At 39.2% G+C, this 19,296-nt stretch overlaps 1 protein-coding gene across 4 annotated transcripts in view; it reads right to left on the minus strand.

The window, feature by feature from the left end:
• Positions 1-18,849, minus strand: part of RXFP1 (relaxin family peptide receptor 1) — a 95,076-nt gene extending 76,227 nt beyond the window's left edge. For all 4 annotated transcript variants that reach the window (XM_041737832.1, XM_041737834.1, XM_041737831.1 and 1 more), the window contains exon 1: positions 18,666-18,849. In XM_041737832.1, coding sequence (XP_041593766.1) covers positions 18,666-18,714 — 49 coding nt within the window. In that variant the 5' untranslated portion in view covers positions 18,715-18,849. The remainder of the gene's footprint in view (positions 1-18,665) is intronic.
• Positions 18,850-19,296: the final 447 nt, after the last annotated feature.

The following is a 19,296-nucleotide window of genomic DNA, read 5'->3' on the forward strand; positions in this document are numbered from 1 at the left end:
TCCATCTCAGTGGCTGCCTGCTGACCTGCCCACCTGTACCCGGCTCATTGGACCAATAAGTGGGTTGGACACTCATCTGGGCAGGTGAGGGAAAGCGTCATTCCTCCAGAACTGAATTATTAAGTAGAGGATCTGTGCTTTACATGGACATTTTCCTACGTGTTCTTCTCTCTTTTTAAAGAAAATTCTGTTAGCTTCTCTTGGACCCTTACAATTCCTTTTGTCTTCTCTCACCTTTTAGGATTCTCTTTCTCAGGGCACCTGGGTGACTCAGTTGGTTAAGCATCTGCCTTTGGCTCAGGTCATGATGCCAGGACCCTGGGGTCAAGCCTGCATTAGGCTCCCTGCTTGGTGGGGAGAGTCTGCTCCTCCCTCTCCCTCTCCCTCTGTCTGCTGCTCCCCCTGCTTGTGCGCTCTCTCTGTGTGTCAAATAAATAAATAATATTTTTTTTAAAAAAGGATTCTCTTTCTCTTTTCCCCTCACCTCTCACCTGTGATCCTTTAGTAAGGGCTGGTGACTTTCTCTTCACAGCTACCCTGAATGTGCCAGTGTCTCCTCATCTTGGTTTCTTTCTTTCCTCATAGGGTCCGCCACTGTCTTTTCTTTGCTACAGTTATTTCTCACTTGGATTTCCTGCTTCTCTTTTAACCTGTTCTGCATACAGCAGCCAGAGGGGTCTTTCAAAACTAAATCACATCACAAAAATATCCTCTTTCAATTCATAATGTCATCCCATTGTTCTTAGGATAAAAATCCAAACTCTCTACCCTCCCCTTTGACCTTACATGAGCGAGCCATCTCTATTGGTTTCTTTCCATTTTTCCTGCTTCACTCAATTTCAGGCATTTTGACTGTCCTCTGGAAGGGTTTTTTGTTCCTACTTTGGAGTCTTTGAATTAGCTCTTCTATCAACCTGGATGCCTGGATTGTTCTTCCTCTGGCTCATGGCTCACTATTGCTCATTATTCAGGTTTCAGCATAAATATCCCTGCCTTACTGAAACTGGGATCACTCTGTCTTAAGTCCACATTCCTTGCTAGTTTCTATCCTATTACATTGTTGTTTTGTTTTGTTTTCCCTCCTTCTTCTTCACAACACTTATTACTATCAGAAACATTTTATTTATTAGTTTATCTTTTTGTTTTTTAATATCGCTCCCAGAATGCAAATTCCCGTGGGCAGGGTATCCTTCTTGTTTTGTCCACCATGGATTTCTGATGCCTGTACTGATGCTAGGCATATTGTAGGAACTCAAAAAAGATATTAGTCAGGGGCTCCTGGGTGGCTCAGTTAGTTAAGCATCTTCCTTTGGCTCAGGTCATGATTCTGGGGTCCTGGGAGCCCTGCATCCTGCTCCCTGCTCGCGAGGAGCCTGCTTCTCCTTTTCCTGCTCCCTGTGTTTATGCTGTCAAATAAATGAATAAAATCTTTAAAAAATATATATTAGCCAAACAAAGGGAGAATGGATAATTATCTATGTATATGGAACATTTGGAATAGTATTTTAAAATTGTGGTGCTGTGAGGATCTCTGTGGCCTTTCTTTCAGACTCTGGCTTTAGCTGGTTAAGCCTCAATTTCTATTAATATCCCCCCAAACATATCCTGGGCCTGATTCTAGTGTAGCCACCAAATCTTTTGTTTCCTCAAAAGACATTAGCCCTTTTACCAGACTCACAGCAATTCTAGGGATCATAGTTTTTGTTTATGGAACACTAGACAAATGAAACTTAGTTGGTTTGCATTGTTGTTGTTGTTTTTGGCAAAGGGAGGAAAGGATGGAAGGAATAGAAAATTAAGGGAAGAAAGAGATGCAAAGAGAAATATTTGGAATTAGGACTAGCTCTTCAGTATTGCTAGTGGTGTATTTACCACAGCTATAGTCTGTCATCAAATGATAGTAAAAATCCAAAAGACAGGTTGAGGTTGGATTTTAGATTTAGAATCTAGAATACACATCTGCATTAATCAAGTGAACAAAAATCCAAATTATAAATTGACAAATTGGCATGGAATTTATGTTTTCTAGGAAAACAATGAACAAAACTTTATGCATTCTATATGTGTGGCCTCCTTTCAGCTCACCACCGTAAACCCTTTGTAGTACACTGATAGTCTAACTCCAGAATGTAGATGGTTTTCTGACTGCGTTATTTTTAAGAGTTAATATAGCTTCCAAATATGCATTTAGTTTATACCAGAAAGTAATTTATCCAATGAAAGGATTTGTCCAGCTGAAAGCGAATCTCTTGTATTCTCATAAATGTATTGAAACTTTTTTTAGTTTTCTGTGACTCGTGGTTATAACATTTCTAGTCACAGCAGCTGTTAGTAATGGTTTTTACATAATGTTTACAATATTTGCAAAAGGAGCCCATTTTTAGTTACGTGTCCCTCTTAGCACCATGATCTAACTAGTTGAGCTAACTGGCCAACTCACTCATGTATCTCCTTTGTTTGGTGCTTGTAGAAATAATACTTGCAGAAATAATATAATATACTCTTATTTTGAAGATGTTCTGGGCAAGCTACTTTTGTAAATAGCATGGATCTGCTATTTTTAGGGAGACTAGAAATGTGCTGAGGGTTGAGGCCATCTCTGATGCATGATTAGTAATGTGCCCTAAACTTTCAGCACCATTTCATCCCATTCTTACTGTGACCTTCATCAAGGAAACTCCAAGAAATTAAGTAATGTCTATACACTTGTGCTTAAAGCTTACCACGAGTAGTACTATTTTTTTTTTTTTTAGAGATTTTATTTATTTATTCATGAGAGACATAGAGAGAGGGAGAGACATAGGCAGAGGGAGAAGCAGGCTTCCAGTGAGGCACCTGATGTGGGACTCGATCCCAGGACCCTGGGATCACACCCGGAGCCGAAGGCTGACACCCAACCACTGAGCCACCCAGGTGCCCCTCAAGTAGTACTATAGATTAAAACGTGAACATATTATAAAAAAGAATAAAATTTTATCTTATAGATATTATGCCTTTGCCCTATGAACACAGTTTTTTTTTTTTTTTAATTTTTATTTATTTATGATAGGCACACAGTGAGAGAGAGAGAGAGGCAGAGACACAGGCAGAGGGAGAAGCAGGCTCCATGCACCGGGAGCCTGACGTGGGATTCGATCCCGGGTCTCCAGGATCGCGCCCTGGGCCAAAGGCAGGCGCCAAACCACTGTGCCACCCAGGGATCCCTGAACACGGTTTTTTACATTATTCACATCTATACTGTTTTTCCACTATTGTGAGGTTACTAAGTATTGTGAGTTGCTGAGTAAAAACCCTTACGTTTGTTTACTGACACTTTCTCAGTAACAGCTTTGTGTTGCAAAGTTACTTATTGATTAAGGAGCAGAGATTGTACTTCTAGATAGTACCTTCCATTTGATTCAAATAAACAGGTTGTCCACCTATTGTCTATTATTGTATGCACATTTGTTAACAACATTTCCTATTATGTTTTATCTTTTGCCTTATTCTCAAATTGGATCCAAAAGCATCATGCAATTAAAGAAAACAGAAAATAACACAAGAAAAATAGGAAACATGTAAATTCAGGCATAGAGTAGATCAAAAGACTCTTCCGGAAATTAGAAGTAGGGAGAATTGCTGGATGTTTGTGGAGTGCAGTGTCAAAAAAAGCCAGTCATATTGCATTCCGGATAGTAGACTAAAACTTTGTCTTGTATTCAACACATATTTTGTGTATTTTATAGGTCCTAGCCAGGGAGAAAATATGTTAAAAATGTATTAAGGTCCTATGAAAACTGTAAAAACCAGCATAGCCTCTACTTCTTGTTCATAGCCTCTACTTCTCTAGTGACTTGAGTTCAGCGGATACTTCCTTTAGGAATTGTTTTCAGTGTCTCACATTCTAGACTTTTTGGTAAGAGTAATTTCTTGAACAAGAAATCTCTATATTATTCTGTGCAGAACTTCTACTGCAGTCAGTTAGGTACTATAGCCCAAAGTCCATTCTTGAGTGTGGCTTACAAAGACTTCATGATCTAGTTCTAATCATCCTTTCTAACTTTATCTCCAAGATTTTGCTTCGGTCTTATCCTTAAACCACCCAATTTCTCATCATTTCCTAATCCTTCCATGCCCTTTCCTGTCTCTGTGGCCTTGCCCACACTCTAGAAGTGCCTTCTTTTCCCCTAGGAAACAGTAAGTGGCAGATCTGAATTGAGTTCAACTTGATTGATGAGTTTGCTCATCTGTAATTGGGAGTAAAAATATTTGTTCTATAAAAAATGAGAGATAATATCCAGTAATTATGTATCATGAATTTGATGTTTGTATGAGTGGAAATAACTCAGACTTGGGTATCAGATAAACTTGAGTTCAAATTCTAAATCAAGCACTTAAGACCAGTGATCTTAGCAAATTCCTAAATCTGAGACAGTCCCTCATGTGGAGAGGTGAGAACACATCTCCCCTCCAGGTTTCATGTGAGTATTTAATTAGACAATCCCTTTGAGTGTTTATCTTCAGCCCGACCTTCAATAATGTAACTGACTCTAATACAACTTCAGCAAGATAAATAATTCCTGTCAACGATCAGAATATGGTAACTTTGGTCTAGCACATTTTGTGTATCTAACTACATAGAATATAGCACATTGTAATATATATTAAACATTTGCAGCAGTTTGCCAAGAATAAGTTTAAAAGTAGTGTATGTTCCTGGGAACTGACTGGAGAAGAGCCTTTGTGATAGCACAGCTTCTGGTAGACGAGCGCATAATGTCAGACTACCCTTTGTTCCTACCTAATGTTGATCACAAACTCTATTGCTTCACATATTCTGTTTGAAAAAATTTGTGGAAGAAAGTTAATAGGTAAACACAATGATTTGGGATTTTACACAATTCATATAACGCTTTTATATTATGGTGTTTTCATCTATAATACTCTGATTGGTGTCGTTTAGAACAGGAAAAGAAAACATATAGTAGAATGTAGGGAAAAGAGATTAAAAATAAAAATTATGCAAAGCATAGGTGTAAGTGGAATAAGAGGAACCAATTTGGGCAACAGACTGAAAGAATAGGAGGAAATCGTACTATAGGGCTATGGACTATAGGATTATAGTCGTGATATTTGGGTTAGGATCCAGGTAGATAGGGTAAATTTTCATGTAACTTAAAAAACAAACAAATAACCAAATGAACATATTCCTTTGAGAAAGTGAATAACTCTATCCACCATTATTTAAGTTGTAAATATTATGATTTTCCTTTAGAATTTTCTCAAAAGTGAGAATAGACATGTATATTCACTTGTATCCATTTATTATTATTGGGAAATCCAGGTAAATATTTGATATTAAATATTTTGCCAATTCTCAAAAGTTCCCATTTTACCAAAATATGGCTTATAATTAGTTTTCAAATTACTATGGCTTTGTGTATATAATTCCTGCTTACTGAATGCTTCATGCTCTGATTGCATATCCAAATATTCCCCTTTCTTAGTTATTCATTTTTTACCCTTCTGCCACTAATATAGGATGTTGGGTTGTACTTTATTGCTCAAGGAAGGTAGAGCACAGAAGGGCTTTTCTGGAATAGTCAAATTCTTGCCTGAGTTTCAAAGCTTAAAAGTCTTGGCTTTCAACTGCAAAAACCAGATACTTGAGGCAGCATATTTTTTCTTTTTATTTATTTTTTGTCTATCATCTTGATTTTGACTATCAAGATCAAATATTGAAGGGCTCAGAGCACTGAGTGTTTCCCCAACCTACAGTGGTGGGTAAGCATGGGTGATACCTCAAAGCAATTTTCTTGAACTCAGTGGGAACAAAATGTGTGGTTGAAGCACCCTGTCAACTTGGAATCTAACACTCCGTTAGGGAAGAGGGGAGGTGGAAATCACCGACAGAGCCTGAGGGATTGACCAAACAGGTGATTCTTGCCCCAAATCCTAATGCACAGCTCAAGGGAAGGGCAAGTCTCTCGCAGAAGCCATATGCCCTGTATGATGCGAGGGGACTGGGGATCTGTGGCAGAGAGGTTAGCTAGAGCAGAAGCTGAGTCAGCCTGAAATCTCCCTGGGCTCCTGACAGGTGAAGGACATTTGAGACTTTCCTCTTCTCTCTTGAGAGGGCTGGCTATGAGCAGATGGTCAATGCAGAGAGGCGTTGTTGCCAGGTGAGAAGCATGTGGATTATCTGGCCCTGGTAGCTGGAGAACATGGAAGTGTTTGAATGCTTGGTGATGCTGATGCCAACATCCGACAGAGGAGCTGAACCTCACGTGGAGCTGGTAGTTACTGTAGATGTACATCTCTCCACCTGCCCACCATTTCCATGTCTCAGAAGCTGTCTCTGAACCTACATGCTACTGGGCAGAAGGGGTAAATGGGTAGGCGGAATGGGTAAGCATTCTTAAGGGATTCAGATTGTATTTTGAGGGGATCCCTGGGTGGCTCAGCGGTTTAACACCTGACTTTGGCCCAGGGCGTGATCCTAGGGTTCTGGGATCGAGTCCCATGTCAGGCTTCCCGTATGGAGCCTGCTTCTCCCTCTGCCTGTGTCTTTGCCTGTCTCTCATAAATAAATAAACATCTTTTTTTTTTTTTAAATTTTTTATTTATTTATGATAGTCACAGAGAGAGAGAGAGAGGCAGAGACACAGGCGGAGGGAGAAGCAGGCTCCATGCACCGGGAGCCTGACGTGGGATTCGATCCCGGTTCTCCAGGATCGCGCCCTGGGCCAAAGGCAGGCGCCAAACCGCTGCGCCACCCAGGGATCCCCTCTCATAAATAAATAAATAAAATCTTTTTTAAAAAAAGATTGTATTTTATTTATTTTAAATATTGATTTATTTATTCATGAGAGACATGGAGAGAGGCAAAGACACAGGCAGAGGGAGAAGCAGGCTCCCCATAGGGAGCTCGATGTGGGACTCAATCCCGGATCCTGGGATCACGCCCTGAGCTGAAGGCAGATGCTCAACTGCTGAGCCACCCGGACATCCCAAGATTGTATTTTAAAGATAAATTTGCTGATTTTTAAACAAAGCTACTTTGAATTAGCAAATTTAAACATCTGTCATTTTTTTGTAGGAGTCATAAACTCCGAGTTTAGTCACAGAAATAAAATTTCACCTTTGCACGTCTGAGATCAGTGGCCTAAAAATGAAAATTTGTATATTATATCCTATATCTGGTTTTGATACACTTAATATTAATGATGGTATGAAACTACTACTCTGTGTGTATTTGTGTGTGTGTGTAAAGTTTACACCTGTCCCTGCATGCACCCTTACATTTCATGACCAGTAATGTTGGCATTGCCTTTTAACCTTCTTCTTTGAGCCCCTCCCCTCCCCTCTACTTCCTCAGAGGGAAAAAAAACCCATCAGAAACTGAGAGATGAATCTTCCTGAAAAAAGTCGTCAGAATAGAAAACAAATTTTGTGCCCAAGGAGACTGTGTGGCAGAGGAGCGTGTTGTATCAGGAGTGCATGAGGAGTGAGGGCTGAGTGGTGGGGGAAAGGAGGCAGGAGGGAGTCCATGTGGTCCTGCATCAAAGAGAGAAATCTGGGGAAGAGCGTCAAAAGTTCTTGGAGATTGAAGAGAGATAGAGAAGAGAGTGCAAGGCACTCCAAGGAGACTCATGTAGATCATGTACAACGGATGAGTCTTTAAAGCTTTTCAGAGGCATGAATGAAGGTGAATGCCCTTGTTCTACGTGAGTTTCATTAAATGTGAACCCATTCTGAGACTGGATCACATATAATAGCTTTCTAAAGGTTACACTAACACCATCACCAACACATACATGTCTCAGCTTGTTCCTTATCCGGCCTCCTCATCACAGACTGCCGGGAGATTTCACTGAATTCTTAATCTCTTAGAGCTTACCCTCCGTCTGCAAACACTATTTATTTTTATTGCATATGACGTTGCATCATTCTTCCTCTGACTCCTCCATAACACACTGCCTCGTTGACTTTCGTGCTTCTTGATCAGTACCGCATTCACCCCTTAGTTACCTATTCAGGTATTCATTAGCTGTACCACAGGCAAAATGTCAAGGGGATTTAATCATGACAAAATGTTTGGCCTTGACCTATCTGTTTGCATCTTAAGTTAATAATTCTAGCCTGTGTCTGTTCATATCTACCTTATAAGGCCGACATCAAAGCTGTCATAGATTGTGAACTCCTAAAGGGAAGGGAATAAGTCTATTTAATTTCTTTGTGCAGCTCCTCCTAGGTAATGACTGTAATGGACCATGAGAATAATATTGAACCCACTATATATTACCAGTGTAGGAACTTTGAAAGAGATGCCTGAGAGCCAGCAGCGCTGCAAAAAGATTTGTATAGATTTTTTCCCATTAAAATGGATTTGATGGACAAATGATTTGCTACATTATTTCAGGTCAACACGGGGGATGAAGGCCCAGTTGCCAAAAGTTATTGAATTCCAACAAACAAAAACAATTTCTCTTTCCAGGGAGCATAAACTGTTGGGCAGTGAGCTCTCGAGATCAGGGGTGAGGGCTGCAGGCAGAAGGGGAGAAACACAAATCTAAATCTAACTTAGCTCAACTAGCCACCTCTCTTGATTTTAACACAAAGAGGGAGGTTAAGTGGAGGTTAAGAGAATCTAACAGAAAGCCTGACTGATGACGTCTTCTTGTCTAAGTTGGAAATGCGTGAGAAAGTAGAAACATTTATAAACCATGGCGCAGTTTTGCAGTTTCCAACAGATCAGCCACAACTAGGAAAGTAAAAATGGCATATTTTTTGGACCATTGAAACATTTCTAGCCTGCTCTGGGAAAAGCCTATTAAAATACCAAAAGGCTGAGGGCAAGCAGGGTGAGGAGAGAAGAGGCTGAAAAGGGAAGACAAGGATCAGAGGTTTTGGGGGTGAATGTGACGGCAGCGCCAGTTGTGTTCTGTCTCAGAAGCTCAAAACACCTGGAGAATTTACTTATTTTCACTAACTTATACCTGCGCCAAGGAACCTGGGTAACAGCTTTCAAAAGAGCTTTATGTGGTAGCTTATATGATGCTCTTGGTAGATCCAGGCACGTACATTGATGAATTCTGTTCAAAATTTGTCAGTTCATGTCCATCAGCATGTTGCATTCTCTAACATTTCAATTTCAAATCTATAAAGTAAGATTTATTTGTTTAAATGGCTCCACCTACAGGAACCTTCAGGGTGATGATTCCCTTACACTGTGAGGATCAGATGTTGGAATCATCTTACTGAATGTTGCAAAAATTAGCCAAAATGTCCATGAATGCAGGTAGCTATAAAACGGGTGCATATATAATGTGTAGAAAGTGTGTTTAGTAGGGAACCATCCTCTATGAACATCCTAACTCATGAGGAGGGGATCTTAAGGATAAGAGGTGAGTAGAAATAAGAATTCTGGTTGCAAGATTGGGGGCCGAGAGGCGAGAGTGTCTCTTGGTGTGTGTTATTTGTCAAGAGGTATGGTGAGGCTGAGGAATAGAGGCAATGGATAGGGTGAAAAGGGGAGAAATCGGGTGGCGGTGAGGGGGAGGAGGAATTGTTTGATTAGAATTGGAAATCAAATATCTGGACTTCTTGGAGGCCAGGTAAGGAAACGCCAGGTAAGGAAATGATTCCTCTTGGCACTGAGCAGACTGTGGGTAGGAGAGATGAAAAGGAGGAGAAACTGAGCACTGAGCAGGATCAAAGCCTGAAGGAGGTGGGAAGGTGGCCAGGGAGACGCGTTCCATCTTCCCATGCCCGCTTCATCTCAATGCAAAGACTGTCTCAACCAACAAAAGAGGAAATCCGGCTGGCATGCGGCAGATAGCTTACTGCCAGTATGGGATTGATTTGCTACCAAATCACGAGTTGTAATGCCTTCGGGTAGCTTCGCACAACAGTGAAGATGCATCGCATTGCTTCTCTAAGTGTCCCTTCAATCTCCGTGAAGTCGGAAAACATGTTGCTCCATCTCAGGAAATTGTGTGTTCTGAGGTGGGATGTGGAGATAAAGAGCAAGCCAGGGTGACGTATTCAACAAGAACATGGTCTCGACTGTATCTCCTCTCTATGACACCAGCCTCAGCACAAGCAGAAAGACAAGGCACGGTGTTCTTTTTTGAGGGGAGAGGGGATGGGAGAGGTTAAGCATATAGGCATTTGGTGCCCAAGCTATTTGGGTGTATCTAGTGAATAGAAGGGATCTTTCCGGAAACTAGAAGTGTCAGGAAGATTCTGATAGTCTGCAAATGACTCCTGAGATGTTGACAAAGCGTCTTCCGCTGTAGCTTCACTGGACACCAGTATAGCAATCCTCAGCCTCCTGTTTCCTACGGCACATAAAGGCTCTCTCCCATCGAAGAGGGATGGCCCCGAGGGCCAGATTCAGTGTCTGCAGGGCATGTGATGGAAAGGGCTGTATCTTTAAAGACAGTTTAGCTGTGGGGTGCCCGGGTGGTTCAGTTAGTTAAGTGTCTGACTCTTGGTTTCAGTTCAGATTATGATCTCAGGTTCAAGATCCAGCCCTGTGTTGGGCTCTGCTCTCAACAGGGAGTCTGCTTCTCTTCCTTTCCTTATGCCCTTCTCCCCACTTGTGTGCTGTCTCTCTCTCTTTCTTTCTCTAAAATCAATAAATAAATCTCTAAAGACAATTTAGATGTCTGAGGAATAGCACAGGAGCGTAGACTGGAGGGGGAATACAGATACTGAAGACATTCACTGGATCTTAATCTACTCTGAGATTTATGAAAGCCCCTTTCATTAAAGTTCCTCTGGGCCTGACGCAAGCATGGACTTGGAGAGGCATGATCAGACCCTACTCTCCCTGCCCATTGTCTACCTGGTTGTGAGAATGATTTAAAATGTTTATCTACGAGGCAGGTGTGTGAATAATGATTACGCTAAGCTTAATGTATTGGCAAAGTCTTAATCTTTGAGGCGAGGATTTTGGTGGATAATGCATTTATTTTAATAACCTCAAGGTAGGTTCTATTTTAAGATGATGTTTAACTCTTCTGATATTTCCTGCCCTTCTTGCTTTACATATGAAAGTTGGAGGCCCATCTTTAAGAGCGAGTGAAGAATAATACAACAGACAACAAAAGGGAACACAGCTCTATGACCTCAGTTGCTTCCTAGGTAAAATATGAGGGTGTTGTACTCCATAAGCTTTGATTTTCTCTTGAACTCAAGAGCCAATTTTATGAAACTTAAATAAAAAAAGTATCTGAGAGACGTAAGACAAAACCACCTAACTAGGTAGCAAAACACTGGAGACTCAGATGCTGGAAAAAAGAAAAAAAAAACATTACTTTTCTTTAAATGTATAGTTAAGAGTTCAGAAAAATGATCAGGCGACAGTGGCATAATTAGATGTTTTAATCAATGAATTAGAGCATGTCATTGTTTAAGTGCATATTCAATCCTCTAACAAAAACAAAACAAAAATATTTTAACTCTTAGCTGCCTTTTAAGAAGGGTGAATCTTACTGTTAAAGAGTATTATCAGATTATCTGCTGTCCCTTTTTGTAGCTAATCACATGCATGATGTTTGGTTCAACTGAGCACCTTGACTAAAAGGTGGACCTGGAATTGAGTTTAGAGAGAGGGACTCAGGCCAGAGAACTGTGTAGTTCTTCACTATGGAATGAGAACTTGAGTGCCAAGGCTAATATGGGCGGAGGGGTCGGCAAAGACGTTGAGGAGTAGTGGTGGAGAGAGAGCATGCAGAGAGGAGCTGGTATAGCTGCCAGAAGCAAGGGCTCCACATGGTCTAGAGCAGCAAGTGCAAAAGCCCCAAGAGTCCTCCTCACGAAGGATAATTCTCAGAGGTTTTTTTGTGAGTATTGATTATTTCAAAAAAGATATATTTGTTATTATGGAAGATTTAAGAAATAAAGTGACCCCACTTAATTCAGGTAATATTGAAATAATTATGAAATGAATCAATTTGGCAAAAAAAAAAAAATCAAATGGCCAAATTATGATAAAATACAACTGTTTAACAGGAAAATGTCAATTTCTTTCTTCTTTTAAAAGATTTTATTTATGTATTTAAGAGAGAGAGCAGAGGAAAAGAGAGAAAGAGAGCACAAGCAGGGGGAGCAGCAGAGGTAGAGGGAGAAGCAGGCTCCCCCCTGAGCAGGGAGCCCAATGGAGGGCTTGATCCTAGGAGCCTAGGATCATAAACTGAGCCCAATGCGATGCTTAACTGAGTGAGCCACTTAGGCACCCCTCTTTCTTTTTTTAGAGAGAAAGATAACGTGTACATGGGAGGAGGGAGGTAGTGAGTGGGTAGGGAAGAGGGAAGGAGAGAGAATCTTAAGCAGGCTCCATGGCCAGCATGGAGCCTGACATGGGGCTTGATCTCACAGTCCTGAGATCATGACTTGAGCTGAAATCAAGAGTCAGCTGCTTCACTAACTGAGCCACCCAGGTGCCCCAGGAAAATCTCAATTTCTAACAAGTAACAGAACAGAAGAACTCACTTTATATTATCCTTTTTTTTCCCCTTAGCTTGAGTTTTAGCATCGTTGTGATAGACAATAAAACCTCAATTTGAAATATTCATGACTTGCTGGCTCCTGTTTATCTCCAAAGAAGGATAAAGCTTTTGGTTGTTCTGATCAGGGTGATGAGTCAAAGTGCAAAATTGAAGAGGATGGGAGAGTATCAGATCCCTCTGTACAAGACAAGGCCCAGAGCTACTGGGGTTGTGGGGATAACGGGGGGAGAACATACCCAGGAGGAGGGAGAGGTAGGCTACCATAGGATCGGGCAAGTATTTATTGGTACTTTTTATGTGTATAGTTCTGGGTCAAGTGCTGAGAACACTTGCTTTTTCTAAGCAAAATCCTCAGGTCAATACAGGTTGAGTTTAATATTCTATACCTTAAAATTATTTACATGTGAATCCTAATTCTTCAGTTGGTGCACACTGAAAGATGTACTTGAGCAGATGGCACCAACTCATAGGAGGTGATCCATAAATACTAGACATGAATTTCTTGAATTTCCCTGGAATGGGGAGAGCCTTACCCCAAGTTGTACACGCTTTGTTTTTATTTGGATTTACCAGTTCGTGGCCTTGGGCCAGTCAATAGTTCTTTATTGCTTGATCTCTACAATGGAGAAATGTCCACCTTGCCTCAAGGCCAGTGGGCTAGATCAGAGGATCTGTTAAGGACCCTTTTAATTCTAAGATTTTATACTTAGAGAAAATATTAGAACTGACTCATGTTTTACTAACATAGGCTTTTCAAGGAGATTGGCTTGGAATGAAATCTCTTTTGCCACAATTACTAGGGAATGATGCCAGGCATGCTACTTAATATTTCTCATTTTCTGTTTCCTCTTTTGCAAAATGAGAATCTCTTGTAGGGTTTTTATAGGGATAAAATCAGATAATGTTTATAAAGCACTTAGTACATAATTCGTGGTCCGTGGAAAGCTTTCAATAAATGGTAAATATAACAACTACAACTATAACCACAATCATAGTGCTTGAAATCAAAATGGTATAAATGCTTATAGTTTTTCAGACAAAACAAAACAAAAAAACTGAACCTAAATAGAACACCCAGTTCCAAGCACATTTCAGTTTAACAAGTTTGCCTAATGTGTGAAATTATGTTTGCAAAACTATTTAGTTCACAAATGTAGTGCTTTGTTTCCCTTTATACAGATGATGATGATATATTCGCACAGACTTGTTAATTTTCTTTCTATTTGAAACTTAAAAATATGATTCCAAATTCAAAGAAAGAACAATTCAAAATTATTAGTAACCTTCAGAAATATAGGGTGCAATAATGGATGTGTCTGTAGTCTGTGTATTGGAAAGTTTATTCTCTCTTCTTTTGGAGGTGGGTAAATAGATCAGCATTCTTTTTTTTTTATATAGTAATTGTCTGTTCTGGGAAAATCTCTTGCTTTCTCCTTCTTAATGGTCAGAGAAAAATTATTAGAAGATCTGCCTGTTGTAAGACCTAAGGCAAACCTCAGATGGTCTTCTAAGGAGTATCCATTTGGAATCTAAAAGTAAGGACTTTCCCAGCTGGATCAGTTCTTGGCAAAATACTGAAGTGGATCAAGTTTATGTTTGGGCCTCTTCTGTTTCCTATTTCCTCACTTGTTCCCTGTCTACCCAAAGTGTAAAATAAAAAGATTGTTTTTGTTTAATGATACTGTTTAAGTAATGAGTAAAGCATTTACTGATAAGGACTTAAGATACAATTCTTCTTGGGGATTGTTCTTTAACTTTTAATTTTGAAATATTATAGACTCACAAGAAGTTGTAAAAACAATACAGAGAGTCCTCTATACACTTTACCAAGCTTTCCTTAACAGTAAACTCTTACATAACCATGGTACATTATCGAAACTAATAAATCAACAGTGACACAATATAGCTATCTAGACTATAGACAGAGGAATTTTTAAGGAATTAGAAATTCTCAAAAGTGAAAGAAAACCTTTTCCAAATCTTCATGTTGCCTCTGTCTGTGTGCATCTAGATTTTTGTCCTTGTCTCACTGTTTGGTAATCCTAGGTTAACTTTGTCTTCTCCACTCTACCCCTCAGAGCAGGGATCATGCTCAAGTCACCCCTTAGTCTAATGCTTATTAAGGTAACTGGCATTCGATAAGTATTTTTGGTTAAAAAGGTAACTAATAATTGCTTAAGTCTTTATACACATTATCTCTCAGAATGTTCACGGTCTAGGGGAAAGAGTATATAGACTTTAAAAGCATTCAAATCTTGAGCCTTATTATTATTTATTAGCTTGAGTCTTGTGACAAGGTACTGAATGTCCTTGGGTCTTGCCTTCCTCACGTGCTTCATTTTATCTACATAATAGAGTTGTTGTAAAGATCCAAGGAGGTAATTTAATGTAATAAAGAAGCAAACATAAGGGCTTTGGGATGTGACTATGGTAAAAGTTTTTATTGCCATTTTGCAAACTAAGGGTGAATGATTTTATTGTCATTTTACAAGCTCAAGAGGGTAAGTCCTACAACCAGTACATGGTGGTACTGAGAAGCACCTTAGGCCAGAAGTCTTCTAGGAGATCCCATTGCCTTTCCCAGGCAACAGGAGAGTGGATTACAATATAAACAAACACCCTAACCACCATAGATAGTTATAAAGATTTAAGATTTTGTCCTTATATGGTTGTTGACTTCTTTTGATATGTGCATAGGAAACCCTCTCTTGGTAAAGCTGGATGATGAGATAAAGTAAGAGGTGAATTATGGGTGTGGGTTGCTATTTTGGAGGTTCCTGCCAAATGCCCTTTCCCCTCAACCCCCACTCAGTTGACACCCTGTAGCCAGGAATCCTGCTTGCCAAACTCTGCATCAGATGTTTATGCCTTCATCCTTTGCAGATGGCATGGAAGGATGAGACCTTGGAACCTTTAGGTAGTCACACTACATTGTCAAAAGATATTTTTTTAAATCACAAGATAACTTAAATTTAAAAAAAAAATGGAGTGTTTTGACATCATCATCTACTTTTTCTTCTCTGTCCATGAAAATAATTATTTGAACAAAAGATAGTATGTAAACAGGGATTTTTTTCCTTTTCTTTTCTTTTCTTCTCTTCTTCTTTTTTTTTTTTTTTTTTTTTTTTTACTAAACTGAATTGGGAATTGGCTGGAAACACAGTAGCTAGAGTTGCTTTTCAACCTGCCCTGAATACCTCTTACATATCCTTGAATTCCTCATATTAGAATTCCATATTCTGTTAGAATGCCTAATTTGAAAGTATACCATTGGCTTATTTAATTTATTCATTTTATTGAAATGTAGTAGGAGATGGTAAAATGTTATTGATTTATGAAGGTTTTGGCTACAAGTGTTAAAAACTCTGGTAGCTTAAATGCTTGGATTATAATGAGAAACATTCCATTTTTAGTGGTGGTTTGCAATTTGGCTTTTGGACATCTAGTTAAGAAAATGGGTAATGGGACTTATTTATTTTTTTTTTAAAATTTTTATTTATTTATGATAGTCACAGAGAGAGAGAGAGAGGCAGAGACACAGGCAGAGGGAGAAGCAGGCTCCATGCACCGGGAGCCCGACGTGGGATTCGATCCCGGATCTCCAGGATCGCGCCCTGGGCCAAAGGCAGGCGCCAAACCGCTGCGCCACCCAGGGATCCCGGTAATGGGACTTAAATGTAAGAATTGAAACCATGAAACTTCTAAGAGAAAACATAGGAACAAAGCTCTTTGGTATGGATTTTGGTAATGATTTTTTGGATATGGTACTTGAAGCAAAGCAACACACTAAAAAATAAACAAGTAGTAGGACTATACCGAACTAACAAGCTACTGCACAGCAAAGAAAACCATCAGCAAAATTAAAAGGAAGTATACAGAATGGGAAAAAGATTTGCAAATCATATATCTGATAAGGGGTTAATATCTAAAACATAACAAGAACTCATACAGCTTAATAGCAAGAAACCAAATAACCCAATCAAAAAATGGGCAAAGGACCTGCAGAGATATGTCTCCAAAAAAGATATAAGCAGGGCCAATAGGTACATGAAAAAATGCTCAACATCACTAGTCATACACTAGGAAAATGTGAATCAAAACCACAATGAGATACCAACTCATACCTTGTAGAATGGATATTGTTAAAAGGGCAAGAGAAAAGAAAACTGGCATGGATGTGGAGCAAAGGGAATCCTTGCATGCTGTTGGTGGAATTGCAAGTTGGCATAGCCACTATGGAAGGATCCTCAAAAAATTAAAAATAGCACTACCATATGATCCAGCAACTGCACTTCTGTGAATATATCCAAAGGTAATGAAAAACCCTAGCTCATTAAGATATGCACCCCAGTATTCATAGCAGCATTATATACAACAGCCAAGGCATGTAAACAAGCTACATGTCCATCGGTGGATGAGGGAATAAAGAAGTAGTGACACACACACACACACACACACACACACACACACACACACACGGGAATATTATTTAGTGATAAAAAACGAGAAAATTCTACCATTTGTGACACATGGAAGGACCTTGAAGGCATTACACTAAGTGAAATAACTCAGAGAAAGACAAATATTGTATGATCTCACTGATATGTGGAATCTTCAAAAAAAAAAAAAAAGAAAATTCTCAAAATAAACTTGTGGAAAAAGAGATAAAACCTGTGGTTACTGGAAATAATGGGAGGTAGAGGGTGGGGGAAGCGAAGGAAGGTGGTCCAAAGGTCCAACCTTCCAGTTATAAGAGAAATAAGTGCTAGGGATGTCATACCCAACATGATGATGGCAGCCCCCACTGCTGTGTGATGTATAGGACAGTTGTTAAGAGAGTAAATTCTACGAGTTCTCATCACAAGGAAACAATTTTCCCCCCTTTATTCTTTTCTCTTTTCTATTGTATCTATATAAGAAGATGGATGTTTAACTGAGCCTATTGTGTAATCATTTCACAATATATGTAAATCAAACCATCATTCTGTTTGACTTCAATTTCTACAGTGATGTATGCCAATTAATTCTCAGTGAAACTAGAATGAAAAATGGAATATCAGTTATCAAGATTAGAGACGGAGGAAGCTAGGAGCTAGAGTGTTTCTCCAGGATTCTGAATTGTTTCCTCGGTTTTGATGCTGTCTCTCCCATTTGACCATTAAAGCAAAGCATATTGGAGGTCAAGAGAGGAAAGGAAAAAAAAATCACTTTCATGCAGGACATGACATCAGAACTGGGAGAGTTAGGATCAAAATTTACTTGGAGACATTCTCAATAGAATATCTTCGTGAAAACCGACTTCTGCAAACTTTTAAGAGATGGAGGAATGTAAACATGCATGTGAATTCTAAATTTGTTAAAGCTTATTCATTTCCAGCATCCTAAGGTATTAAAGATACTCAGAAAGTTTTCTTTCTTGATTTGCTGTGACTTTCTCATCATTTATTACCTAGGAAATGCAAACATTTTATTTCTATTTACATACTATAATTTAAATAGGGTTTAATGCAGAATGACTCTCCCTTGATTAATTTTTTCTTCTAAAAAATATAGCACAGAGAGAGAGTAAAAATAGTCATTATTATAACATAAGTAAAAATGCCCATTTGGGCTCCTGGTTTATGCTTTTCATTGCTTTGTGCTTTTCCTTGTTTTTCTTTCAGAAAACAGAGAGAGATCTTATTAAATAAAAAAGGAGTTTTATGAATGCATGTCTCAGTGAGAAGGCACACCTATGATATCAAATCACAAAGACTGCGACCACGAAGCATTGAAATTACACACAAACTAGAATAAATGTAAAGACTTTCCCAGAATATTTCAATGGGCATCTAACTTGAACACGATCTCTTTTAAAGACTGCTTCTCTTGAAATATTATCAACCTATTTATAAAATAACTGTTGCTTAAACAAATTGGTTGTTCTGAAGCATAGGTTTGTATGTCATGCTAATCTTGTTTAACTACTGACTCTGCCCATATATTCCAGTTTCTAATATAAATACCAGAAATGACTTAAGAATAAATCTGAAGTGAGATTACAGTTCTATCAGAAAAAAAACACATTTTTATATTAAAAGCATAAATGTAAGTAATAAACATTTGTAACTGTGGTTAGCTCATACAACATTATTAAGGTATATAAAATTAAATGCTGAGCATACTTACAATATTTACCCAAAATTAAGATGTAGAAGAAGACAGGACCAGATGTCATTTCCTTCTTTCTGAGCAACTGATTAATAAAAGTGAGTACAATTTGGTCTTGGTTTCTGAGTCGCACACAGCTCACGGTGGTTGTGTGCTATTTCTGTCTGCAGTCTTAGCAGCTACAAAGCAGTCCTCCCTCCTTCCTCTCTCATTTCCTCTCCCTCTCTTCCCATTCCCTTTTCTTTCCTTTCTTCCTTTCTGTTTCTCAGAATCTCTCCTCCCACCCTCCTCCTTGAAGTCTGAAAATCCTTCTTTACACCCCCCTCTACATCCCCCCTCCAACAGCAAACACACACCCCCCCCAGCGCGAACACAGACAAAGCTAAGCAGTGAGCAAAAGTTTCAGACAGAGAACATACAAGCGCTTCTTGTTGACTCTAAACATCTTTTCCTATGTCCTGCAACAGCCTACAAATGAGGGTGTGTGTGAACTGACAAACGTCTGAGCTGATCAAAGTCACACTACTAGAAAGAAACTGAGCTAGAAATATATTACAGACGAAAAGTATTTTTTTTTTCCCCTCAATGACTTGGGACTAGAAAGAGAAAGAGAACTGCACAGGGCAAAATGCCTTTGTGGAATGAACTA

The sequence above is a fragment of the Vulpes lagopus genome, chromosome 23 (assembly GCF_018345385.1).
Source record: "Vulpes lagopus strain Blue_001 chromosome 23, ASM1834538v1, whole genome shotgun sequence".
Taxonomy (NCBI): Eukaryota; Metazoa; Chordata; class Mammalia; order Carnivora; family Canidae; genus Vulpes; species Vulpes lagopus.